The 13659-nt window shown below is 38.7% G+C and overlaps 1 protein-coding gene across 1 annotated transcript in view; it reads left to right on the forward strand.

Annotated features, from left to right (window-relative positions):
* Nucleotides 1–13659, forward strand: part of PDE11A (phosphodiesterase 11A) — a 292656-nt gene that overhangs the window by 178158 nt on the left and 100839 nt on the right. Inside the window, exon 10 of the mRNA XM_006760580.2 lies at nt 6717–6767. Within this exon, the coding sequence (XP_006760643.1) occupies nt 6717–6767 (51 nt within the window). The remainder of the gene's footprint in view (nt 1–6716; nt 6768–13659) is intronic.

Consider the following 13659-nt stretch of genomic DNA (forward strand, 5'->3'; position numbering starts at 1 on the left):
AGGGGGGTGGAGCCAGCAGTTATGGCTGCTCTCAGTCCCGTCCCCAGAGGCTCTGCCTCTCAGAGTCCGAGCAACCACTGCAAACCTGGAGAGAAAGCTGCCTTCAAGTTCTGACTGAAGCCAGACAGTCCGCTTCTCCCGTTTGAGTCTGGGTCCCTAGAGACTCGCCCAGAACTGGAGCTCAGAGCCTGAGACTCCCTCCTGATTGAAACAGACAACCGCACCCTCCGGCACCAGCCCGCTCCACGCACACCTCCGCACCTTTGTATTTTCCGCACTGTGCCTCCTCTGAGTCTCGGTATGCTGTTCTCTTTCCTTCTAGTTGAAGAATTTCCCTTCAGCCAGCTTTCCTGTGGTTCTGGGTGATGTCTGTTCCATCTTTTCGTTGTATTTTTGAAGTGGTTGTTCGAGGCAGCAAACTCCAGTGTTTACCTATGCCGCCATCTTGGTTTCTCCTCGGGAATTCTTATAAAATTAATATAGTCTGGAATCATGGAGGAAGTTTTAACTTATCCAAGAAGGTTTGACAATAGTAATTAAAAAATATAATTCTTTAAGTTTTGTTATCAACTATAGAATTTTACCTGATTTTTAGTCATTAGCTGTGCTATATCATCATATATATGTATATAACAGTAATGATTCCCTTTTGGATATTGGCTATGCTAAAAGTAATTAGGAATTACTTTTGTTATATTTCCTTCAATGGTATCCATGGATTTGTCACAGATTTTAGATTTATGAGGTTATTTGGCATTGCTGAAAATATTCCACACTCATGGCATTTGGTAGGTTTGCCAAATAAAATGCTGTGGAGAAAAAAAATCACTGGGAAGTGTGGGGTGGGAACAAGGAAAGGAACATGAATAATTAGGCATGTGGCTTGGAGTTTTCCACATTTTTTTCCAGCCTCCTTAATTTGGAGCAAGTAGAAGTAGAGTTGCCAGGTAGAAACACAGGACACCCAGTTAATTTGAATTTCAAATCAATAATAAATAATATTTTTAGTAAAACTATGTCCCAAATATTGCAAATATTAATTGTTGATCTGAAATTCAAATTTAACTGGACGCCCTGCATTTTTATTTTCTAAATCTGGTAACCCTACCAACACTGCTTAGCTTATTCTCTAAGACATATGATTCATTGAGGAAAAAGCATCAATTAGAGGCACTAATAATATGGAAAATGGAGAGATTCTTTAAAGATTATTTTATTTTTTTATTCCTTGACTCAACAAATATATACTTAGTGCCAAATATCAGGCACACTGCTAGGAACAGGATATACCTTAGTGATCAAAACCAGATCTTTAGCCGAAACTGGTTTGGCTCAGTGGATAGAGCATCGGCCTGCGGACTGAAAGGTCCCAGGTTCGATTCTGGTCAAGGGCATGTACCTGGGTTGTGAGCACATCCCCAGTGCAGGGCATGCAAGGAGGCAGCTGATCGATGTTTCTAACTCTCTATCTCTCTCCCTTCCTCTCTGTAAAAAATCAATAAAATATATTTAAAAAACAAACAAACAAAATAAAACGCAGATCTTTATCTTTGCCTTCATGGTGTTTGCAGTCTAGTGGGGGAGGCAGGTGATGAACAAACTAATATAACTCCAGCTGTGAGAGATGATGTGAAGGAAATAGCTTACCTTGGAATAATGGAGAGTTAGGTGTATTCTTGAGGTAGTAGGAGAAGACCTCACTGAAAAGGTGACATTTAACCTAATTTCAGGAGGATGAAAATAGCAATCAGGTGGTGAGGGTGGGGAAGACTCGAAGTAGAAAAGAGCTGGGTGCATAGAAGAACCAGGGGAGGTGAGTGTGGCTGTGGTATGTAGAAGAGCGTGCAAGCATGAAGCCCAGGTTGAGAGAGTGCCAAGAGTCAGGTTGTACAGGACCTGTCAGGTCACTATTGGGGATCTGGATGTTATTCTAAGTGTAATAAGAAGCTACTGGCGAGTTTTCATCTGGAGGATGGCAAGATCTGATTTATATGTCTTAAATATAATTCTGACTCATGTATGCCAAAGAGATGGGAGGGGGTCATGGTAGACATTGAGAGATTGTTGCCAGAGCCCAGGTGAAGAGACTGGCGCCATGGTCCTGTGTAACAGAAGTGGAAACAGTCAAAATATCAGAGTGGAAAAGACTTGTTTTTCTAATGGATTCAATGTGAGGGACAGCAGGAGGGAAAAGTCAAGGATAAACATCAGTTTTCCAGTTTAAACAATTGATTGGATGGAGTGTTATTTGTGGAGCTGGGGGAGACTGGGAGAGAGACAGACTTATGACATTCATTTCCTATGGCCTCTATAACAAACTTCCGCACATATCCAAGCCCACCTAGATATCCAAGATAATCTTACCAACTCATCTGATTGGCAACCTTAATTCCATCGACAATCTTAATCCCCCCTTGCCATGTAACATAAACATGCTCACAGATTCCAGGGATGGGAATGTGGACATCTTGGCAGGGGGAAGGATCATTCTGTCTACTACCTATGGGAAAATCAACATGTGTGGTTAGACATATTAAGTTTGAGATGCCAGTGAAGTGATGAAATGGGATTGATGAAGTAGGAAGCTAGAGCTATAGGTAGTTGGGTATGTGAGTTTGGAACTCAAGGAGAAGTTAGGGCTAAATTTGGAAGTTGTCAACACAGAGATGATATATAAAGCCATGAGAGTGTACAACATCACTAAAGGAGATAGCTATGCTGATAGTATACATGAGAGGGATACAAGGGTTACTCCTGCATGAACAAAGTGTTCTTGTTAACTGAGGATTCCTTCCCATGTATCCACAAGGCGCTGAACTTTTAGGAGAAGGTGGTTGAACGATTTTTGTGTGAGGCCCCTCATTCCTGGTTCTCAGAATCCTGCAAAAGGGAACAAGAACTCTCAGAACAAAAAGATTCAAAAGGTAAAACCAAAAGCTTCCTTATCATTAACTTGGTTAAATAGATAAACTAATGGATTTAATAGATTAGCCAGTAGAGAGGCTAAAATCTCAGAATGAACTCGCAGAGGGTTTTGGTCCAGGAAAATTTAAGAACCATGACAAAGTAACCAAGGCATTCATTTTATTAAAGTCCTAATATTACACCATACACAAATTTAATATCAGATGTATTATAGACCAAAGTATAAAAGATAAAAGTATACGATTTTTAGAAGATAGCATGAGATATGTATTCAAAACTTTAAGTTAGGCAAAATTTATTAGAAAGAACACATGAAACAATAACAATAATGAAAAAAATTGACAAATTGTACTTGTTTAAAATTGAGAATTTTTGCTCATTGAAAGAAAATTCAGTTGGTGAAAGGATACAAACCTTTAACTAAGTTGAAAACACTGCATTATATAATTGAAATGTGCTAAAAGGGTAGAACTTAAAGGTTCTCACCAAATTTTGTTTAAAGATAAATATATGAAGTGATGGATGTGTTAATTAACTAGATGGTGGGAATTCTTTCACAATTAAAAAACAAAACAATAAAAAAGGAAAAAATTTGATAGACAAGCCACAAACTGGGAGATATTTTCAAAACAGACATCTGACAAAGGACTTATATCTAAAATATACAGCTTGTACGCATACATGCGTAGCTAATGGACACAGACAATAGACAGGTGAAGGCCTGGGGTGGGAGCAAAGGGAGGAAAACAGGGAACATCTGTAATACTCTCAGCAACAAAATAAATTAAAAATAAATAAATAATAAAATAATAAAATAAAAATGTAAGTTGAAACCTATAAAATCTTATTAACCAATGTCACCTCAATAACTTTAACTTAAAAATAATAAAATATACAAAGAACTTCAACTCAATAATAACATACAAAACAAAATTTTAAGTGGACAAAAGTCTTAGTCTGCTTCACTGATTCAAATACATTTAATTAATGGAGATAATAGTTTTTCTTTTTAATAATAAAGGAAAAATTAAGTAAGAGGAGTGTGCAGAATGTCTTAAATAGTAAAAGCCAGGCTAAGCACCACCTGGTGGCAGAGATTTTGAATTTCAACCTGAGTTTTTGTGAGGAGTTTTTTTTAAGTAAATAAAAATAAATGTTGAAGGTTGAATTTGCAAAAAGAGGCTTGTAAGTAGTAAGAGATTTTAATAAGATGACAGCCAAATTAAAGTTTGCCAAAGTAAAACCAAGCCAATCTATTTAGTTATTTTTGCAATGAAAATCCAAATTAGTAATTATGAGACAATAAAGATAATATGATGACACAATGCTCTACCAAATATTTATATGGTAGAATTGTAATTGTATATTACTATAATGAACATAAGTTGATTATTTGTGTGCCAGATATTTAACATGTATTAATTACATTTAATCTTCCTAAGAACTGTCTGAAGTATAGACTCACACCACAGAATTTTTCCAGTAAAAAAAAAAGTCTTGGTTTAAATTTATTATTAAACCTCACAGAACATATTTCTCTCTCAAAACAACATTTTATGCCCTTGTTTATATTGGAAAAATTATATTTATATCCCCAAAACTCTGTTTTGTTTTTTAACAAAAGGAGGCATGGGTAAGTTTTGATTTACATTCTAAATTAAATTAGTCTAAAAAAAATGTCCAAATCATGTGTAAACATTTTGAGAACCACTTGGAATTTCCCAATGAGAGTGTGCCTCTCCGGGGTTGCTGGCTCTGAGAAAGACAACTGGTCCTCGCTGAGTCACCACCACGCCTTTAACATTCAGCTCCTTTTTTTTTACTTCGTATTTGACAGTCCCTCGCAAAGCTGAAAAAGTGCTGGGAACACTAGGGGGAAAGAAGCGAGTGATTACAGTATTCACAATGGGAGAGAAGATACTACTGATTATAAAACAATTTTTTGTTAAGAATTGTATTGGTTATGATCAGAGTCAGCCTTTGAATTTAAGTAACACTTAAAACAATCTATATCCAAATTTTATTTTTTGTTCACACATACATGTGAATTTTACTTTCTTTCATTAAGTTTTGGGAAGTGGTTGCAAGTCTCATTATACCTTATAATTTTTTTAATTAAAAAATGGGCGCTCTATTGGTGTTTTCAAGTAGAATCTCTGATTTTCAAAAATAGGTTACTGATGTTAAACAGGAGATGCCTGTATAGTGTTATTATTATTATACTCATTTGTGTTACAAATGAGGCCCGAAAAGATTAAAATACTTGCCCAAAATCCAGTAGCTGAGAAGGGGCAGTCTGGCTCTAGAGGTATGTTCTTCTTCTTCTTTTTTTTTACTTTTCCTTCCATCACTGTTTATCATCTCTTTACCCTCTCCTACCATCTTTTCTCCCCTTTCCCTTTGGTAATCACCATACTGTTGTCTGCCTCAGAGTTTTTGTTTTTGTTTTTTGCTCTAGAGTCTGTATATTAACCACTGTGAGACAAGGTGGCCCCGCTTCTATCACACAGATGGTACATGCCTTGGGTCGTCATTTCTCAAAGTTCTTGGTCAATAGATGACTAGGTGGGAATGTTACTAGATTAATATATCACCTAAAAGGGAGTTTTATGGCTAATTAGATTTGGGAAATGTGTGTGTGGGTGTGTGCATATGTAGGTATATATAACATACTTTATAACGTGCCAGTACTGAGTCAAGCAAACATGTGTTTATTTGTCCTACATAACAAGAAGTCTGAGGCAGGACAGTCCAGGGCCAGGCTCCTTTCTCTTTCCCGTTCTACTGCACTATCCACAACAAGCTGTCATTCATACTCATAGACACCAGATTTTGCCTCACCTCCAGGCCTTTCAACTGTTTTCCAGGGAGGAAGAGAAAGGAAAAGACAGAGGCAACCCCAACACTCCCACTTACATTTCATTGTAACCTGGCCAGCATTGTCACCTGGCCACCCAATATGATCACCCCTAGCTGTACTCAGCCTTCAAACTGGGTTATGATGGGCTGATAAACCACAAAGGTTGATTATTGCTCCCGTGACATATCATCAGCTGTGGCTCTGCTCAATGATCATTTTGGGTGAGTGCAGCCCATTCCAGGGCCGTGCATTTCCCACAGTTGAGGGAAAATGGAGATGGAATAACCACATGATGGTCCTTAAAGACTGCTCAAAAGTGACATCTGTCATTTCCCCCCATATTCCATTGGCTAAAGCTAGTCATATACTAAGGCTGATGTCAATAAGGCAGGGAAATCTAATCCTCTTCTAAAAAACATTGCAGATGGTTGGGCATATTGTATAATCTTTGCTGTATAATAAGAGCAGGCGAGTCAGAATAGACCAGAGATAGAAGTTGAGTCAACAATCACAGTGTCTGCCACAGTACACACACACACACACACACACACACACACATACCACCTTTTGATTTATTTATGTTCCAGAGCATTTCACAGGCTAAGTATTCACATCCTTTGGGAAACTGTGGTCTTGAGCCACATCATGTTCCTTTGATGAAATAACTGCCTATAAAAGCATCCTCATGTAAAACATTTAGCCTTTAATGTGAGCTACAGTTCCATTCAGCGTTAAAACAGATTCCACTGTAATTGCATAGTTGACAACCTGGGTCACAGAGTGTTATTGGAAAATTTTTGTTGTCCATTAAAATCCACTATTTTGTCAAGGTGATATTCATGAGCAATGCTTATTTTTAAGCCAGGAGAATTTCAGAAAATAAAGTCATGTCTAGTTATTAAACCTTTCCCCCCCTTTTCTTTTGAATCAGGTGCTGTCATACCATGCGACATGTTCAAAAGCTGAAGTTGACAAGTTTAAGGTAAGGAAGCAAATGGTGCCCTATTAGGGCATAAAGTTAAGCTTTACAAGACTTTCTGACCCTTTATCGCTTGCTTCTGGAGAAATAGTCCTGCCCACTGGGTATTGGGGGAACAGAACTGGGCAAAGGTGTGTTTGGATAGTTCAGTTTAGAGGGTAAGAGAGACATATGTAACTGCGTAGCCTCTTCATTATCATTGAAATGATTTCAATATTTATTTCTATTTGTTAACTAAGCAGGATATAAAAAAATCTGTGTAATATGGTGAGAAGCAGGTTGCCTGGTTTGGGCATTGATTTTACCTCTAACTTTCTGTTCACTTAAAGCAGCAGTTCTCAACCTGTGAGTCGCGACCCCTTTGGGGGTCGAACAACCCTTTCACAGGGGTCGCCTAAATATACCCTGCATATCAGATATTTACATTACAATTCATAACAGTAGCAAAATTACATTTATGAAGTAGCAACGAAAATAATTTTATGGTTGGGGGTCACCACAACATGAGAAACTGTATTAAGGGGTCGCGGCATTAGAAAGGTTGAGAACCACTGACTTAAAGTCTGAGGGCCTGTGTCTTCATCTGTAAAAATAAATGAAGAAATTAGGATGGTTATAATAGATAACATTTACCAAGTGTTTACTATGGGCCAGGCACAATACAAAGCATTTTACCTGTATTCATTCATTTGAGCCTCATAATCTTGTGAAGTATGTACTATTTTACAGGTGAGTAAACTGAGTTATGGAGATATTGAATAGATAGGTCAAGGTGAAACAATTGTAAGGGGTAAAGCAGTCTGGTCCCAGAACTGGAGTGCTTAACCAGCAGGCTTCACAGCATGATCCCTTTCCACCTCTGATGTCATATGCATCAGTGTATGTGTCTTAGATATTCCTTTTCACCTTAGTCATCACCATTCACTTAAAGGTAGCTCAGAATTCTTGCTCCTCTTGTTGCACTTCTAATAGTCCATGGCCAAAATGTGGGTATATGGAGAAACTGACTTTTCTCCCTTCTGAAAGTTTAGGTATCTGCCTTTTTAAGTTTTTGTGGAAGTTTAGTCATTCATTATCAGCAAGTTACCACTACAAGAAGGGTAGTGTTTTGGACTGTAATGTTTGTATGTAATAATACTTGATGACAACTACTCTTCTAAGAGTTATTTGCACCTAGATGATTTGTCTTTCCAGGAAAAATGTCACAGAGACCTTTGGGCCTGATAATTTAATCAGGTCATTAGAGTTGAGTCACACGAATAAAAAAAGGAAATGAGGAAAGACCCCAAACTCATAGTAGGGATGACGGAGCTGCTTGGAGGGCAGGGAACATACCGTAGCCTCAGGTGCACTGCTTGGCTCCATCCAGGGATATAGAAAAGGCCTATGATGGTGACCCAGATCAGAAGGAGAGACGTGGTGCTAGCAACAGGTGACAACTGACAACAAAGGAAGGAGACAGAATAACCAAAACCATAGGAGTCAGGGCCCCTTTGTTGTAGAGATAAACATCCCAAATACCGGCTAGAATGTGAGTGACAATAGGGCAGCACTATTTGTATGTTTTGTGCACTTCTCTGTCTCTCTTGCCCTTCACAGTCCTTGGGACATAGTAGCACTCAATAAATAGCTTGAATGGATGAATGAGTGAATGAATGAATGACCAAATAAATTCAAACAACAATCAGTGTCCATAACTTAAAACAATTCATTAAGAAAATGTTAGCTCTTCCGCCCTCGTCGCCGCATCTTCGGCGCGATCCCCTTCTCTCGGATCTACCTGGGAGAATCCACCGCCATCCGCCACCATGGTGTGTTCTTTATATTTTACTATGTTTTTATGAAAAATATTTAAAGCCTTTTTACTTTAATAAAGTTCAGTTACCTAGACATTCTATTTATGGAAATAATTTCCATATCTGCTTTGCTCTTTTATATTTTTTTTACTGTTTTAATTATCATCATTGCTAAGAGAAGGAAGGGACAGTCAGGGAGAAAGATAGCAAAGCTTACATGGACGAAATATACCCACAAAAGCTATCGCATGGGACGTGGCCAGGGCTATAGCAGGCCAAAATCAATAGCTGTCTACTCTCTAAAGGTATTACCCTGTGTTCAGGCTTAATTCTTTGCTTAAACTAAGGGGAACACTGTTGATTTGGAATTTAGCATGCTTTTCTATTGTTAGCTTACAAACGTACTAAAAATATGAAGTATTTATACTTGACAACAAAGGGTTATTTTACTGTAAAATTATCAAGATTATTAGCTGATTTATTCTAAATTTTATCCTGAAAGATATTAATGAGTATCTTATTACAATGTAATTGAGATATAGTAGATAATTTTAATCTAATGGCTTTTTTTTATATATAAAGCAAATAAGATATTATCATAATTGGTAACTGATATCTTAACTACAGCAATGGCATTAAAATGTAATGAGCTTAAAATAATCCTGCACATGGACACTAAAAAATATTTACCTAAATTTCATTCTAGAGTATTTCCAGTTTCCTCACATTGTGGCTAAATAACAGTAAATACATACTTAGTTTTTCCCAATATGTACAGACAAACCATGCTTACATTCTAAAATATTTTAACCTTTGATACCTGCAGTACTTTTTTAACAGAGATAATAAATAAATATATATGAGAGAGACAGAGACAGAAAGAGACAGAGAAGAAGAGAGAGAGAGAGCAAGAGATGAAATCTGGAATCAGAGTTAACCATGAGATCTCATGAGTTAAAGGATGGTTGAGTCTCAATGTATTGTATTATGCCAGCTCAGGCCGAGCTAATGATCAGTGGTTCAGAGATTAAGCCAGAGTTTGGGAAGAAAATGATTTTAGTGTATTATCTAGTGCTAAGAAGATCCTAAAGGTCAAATACATGCATACATAGGTCAGACTCTAGTTGTAGCTGAAGCTGTTCACATTTGGGATGCAGACATGTCTAAAAACCAGTGATATGTAGCCTGTCTTACATGAGTGGCCTTCTGAGTCAAGAACTCTTCCTTGTGGAAGTGGAGGCCATAAGCCTCAGTGTCTGGATAATTCCAAATTCAGTGTGGGGTTTGTCTCTTGGATGCGTCTCTTACCCCAGCCCCCCATGGATTCACATTCTCAGCTAAGAACATGAGTGGATACAAAAGACATGGGATTTCTATAGCTTCAGTGCATTAAGGGCCCCTGAGAGCAAGCACAAGGGCTCAGAGCGTCAACAGCAAACAACAGAAAGCAGCAGCTCAGCTGTGCTAACTGTGGAATTACAAAGGTGGGAGGAAGCTGTCCAGGTCCATCCTTCCTCCGGGGGATATTAGACATTCATAGTGAACTTTCGGAGACAGGGCTCCTGTTCTGTTTTCAAATGGAAAGAGTATGAAACAGTGGCTATCTCAGTTGGTCTGAGAGGTGGTCAGGGTCACCACAGGATGTATTTTGGCCAGGTGGGTCCTTGAAGAGCCCTCCACACATAGTTGCTCGGCTCAGTAGGTAAGGCCAGCCTGGACATGCAGCCCTAGTTGACCTCACCACCCCTCTTCTCACATTTCCAATACTCAGGAGTGACAAAGTACAACCATCCTTTTTTCTGATGTGGCACTTGATTAAGACACCATTCATAAAGAGGACCACATAGGAACACAGGGACATTGGTCCACAAAGCACTCCACATATTCACAGACTGAGGCTGCCCGGCTCAGTCCGGTGCTGTAGAGCAGCAGATGCCCTTTCAGATGCGGACTCAGCTGTTTCCAGGCAGTCAATTTCCTGCTGAAGGTTCAATGACTTTCCATGATGATAAAAAAAATCTCGGACATTAAACTCGGCATAAATACTATTTGAGGTCAAAACAACCCCCTCAATTCAAGAGGCAGGCATGAGAGGAGGAAGAATAGGTTAGGTGTAATAAGATACCCAAATTCTTTTTATATGGCTTTGAGGTAGCATTAATGTACAGTTTTTATTAATTATTAATGTACAGTTTTGATGAGACTGACTCTTGTCTTAACTGACCCAATCACTTATCTTCCTCACAAGTATTATCCTATTATATTACCTCTCAAATAGAATATAGCCCTGGTGGGCTTTGAAAATCACTTATAATATGTAATTAAATCAAGCTAAGCCAACTTTTCCACCAAACATCCCAATTTTAAAATAGAACCTACATGTAAAGCTTTGGATATTCAAAAATTTTAAGGACCCTATGGTGCTTTCTTAATTTCATGTTGCTTTGTGTTTTATTTGCTCTTTCCTTCTCTGAGATAAATTTTATAAGATGATAAAATTATAGCATTGTATAGCTGGAAATGGTTTTGTTTTGCAGATAAGGCTTAGACATTTTAAATAAACCAAGAGGCCTGGTGACTGCTTTGTCTATTTACATGTGTGCTATCTCCTGTCTGTCTGTGTCTGTGGCCTTACAAAGACAGCCTAAAGGGGGCAGCTCTGGCCACTGGAATTGCAGAAAACACTTAGATATTTCATATGGTGCCTTAGGACCAACAGAATCATGAATCATACACTAATGCTACCTATAAATGTTTAAATAATGAAATGTCTTAAATAATATGACTTAGGAGTATATAAAAGCCTTTCATACCCATTGTTTCATGTGAGCCTCACAACCTCTTGGTGAAAGCTGGGTTATTACAGCTCTGTTTTACTTATGAAGCAACCAAGGACCAAAGTACCAGCAAGAAAAACACATCTATTTCACTGATTATTCCTCCCTAATGTTTTGCTTTGACCTTGCAGACAATGCTTCTTTTCAAGTGGCTGGATAGGAAAATGTAAGCAACATCGTGGAATTGTATCCTGAGTCATTTCTTTTGATTTAGCCATTATTCTTGGAAACTTTGTGGCATTTAGACAATTTAGGGGCCAAATAAGTATGAATGGTGATGATGTCTGAGAAAAACAGGATTTTTTCACTGAACTTAACAGACATTTTAAAAAGAGACTCTTCATGGTGTTCTTTGGGCAATCAATATATAATGCTACTTTATTAGAAACTCCTTTTAGTATTGTGGTTGTGCCATCATGTGACTTCTTGCCCTAGAGTTTCAGACTGCTTAGGAACCCAAGGAAATTGGAAACAGCAAACATTATGAAGATATTGCATCATTCTTTGCAAGAGAGTACATGATCCATTATTCTGATATCTTGCTTGTCTTCCTTATATTCTGATTGGCTATCTAGCTATACAGAAATCTCTGGACATCTGGAAAGCTCAAAGGAAAAAGAGCAGCCCCACTTTATTATCCTGTGTTCTCCGGGACTGCCAAGTACCTTGTGAGAAAGATAAGCAAGATATGAGATTGTGAACATCAGTTTAATGATAAAGCACTTGTCAGGAGATACAGTCATATGTTTAAGGCATGAGAACTCATCAACTAGAGACTTTTTGGGGGCGGACATGAAGAATGTGAGACTGGGTTTATATTTTTATATTTCCTGTGGAAATGCTGATATTAGGGACATTATGGGTAGTAATCCGCACAAGTGGAATATGACGGCTTTAACAAATATAGCCCTGGTGGGCTTTGAAAATCACTTATAATATGCAATTAAATCAGGCTAAGCCAACTTTCCCACCAAACATCCCAATTTTAAAATAGAACCTTCATGTAAAGACTCTTAAGGTAAATTAAATAATTTTTAAAAGTTATTCTGAATAATTGTATACTGCCTCGATGTGTGTGTGCATGCGTGTGTGCGTGTGTGCGTGTGTGTGTGTGTGTGTGTGTACTTTAGCTTAAAGGGATGGTTAAGTGATTTGTAGTTTCAACTCTGGCTTTAGAAAAAGCTCTGTAGAAGGCAATTGTTTCCAAAGAGACAAGCAAAATGTGTGAGAAAACAAGCTCCGAGATAAAACACTTTGGCCACTGGGTGCCATCCTTGCTCCACGTAAGGATTTGCTGAGCCACATTTCTAGGAAAATGGTGAAAACCTGAAAGGCAGTAATCTAAAAGTAATTTCAAGATATAATAATGTTTGTGTGTGTGCATGACCTGGAATATGTTAGTGACACAGGCAGCTTACTCATTTGCCCAGGCGCAAGGCGGAAGGATTGGGGAAATCTCAGCCTTATCAACAAAGCCTGGGTGCAGCCCTCTCGCTTGCTGTATCCCAACGAGCCATCCAGAGGGTGGCAGGACAGGCACCACGGAAGTGGCGTGCTAGGTGTCAGAGGTTAGCGGGGCAGCTGCTCCATTATTTTTATTATTGTGGATATTGCAGCATGCCTGCAACAAGATTGGAACCCAGCCATCTCATAGCTGTGCTGTGCCCCTTCAAATGCATCCCTTTCTTTACCAGAGCTGGTGGAGCTATTGAGCACACTCTTCCCCTTCCTAGGAAATGTGTGTTGGTAGAATAGCAGCTCTGTTTCGGGTGCTTTTTATTCCCCTGAACGTGATTCATGGAGTTTACAAAGACACCACCATAACCAGGCATCAGAACACCCATGGTGAATGATGCATCTGCGCAGGATTTTGCTGTTTGGATTTGATGCTTACATGCAGAAAACCAAGAAATTAACCTCCGAGTTGTGAACAGGAATTGCCACAGAGAATATTCTAAGACTGTCATGTAACACAGGCTGATGTTTCCTTCCAGAGCCTCAAACACTTGGTTGGGGCTTAAAAAAAGTAGGGTGTGAACAAGTAAGAATTTTAATAAAAATCGAAAGCCCATTACAGTCACTGTGTAACAAAAAACTCTAGACTCCTTGATACAAGACCACATTGTAGAAGAGATCCAAGCTCAAAGCAGATTTTACCTCCTCCTCCCAAGGTGGGGTCATACAGCTGGCTGCACAGGTGGCCCGGGGCGGTGGCCCAGAGCAGTGGCTCCAGGTACTTCTTGAGACTCACTGTAACCAGAT

Source organism: Myotis davidii, unplaced genomic scaffold (genome assembly GCF_000327345.1).
Source record: "Myotis davidii unplaced genomic scaffold, ASM32734v1 scaffold370, whole genome shotgun sequence".
Taxonomy (NCBI): Eukaryota; Metazoa; Chordata; class Mammalia; order Chiroptera; family Vespertilionidae; genus Myotis; species Myotis davidii.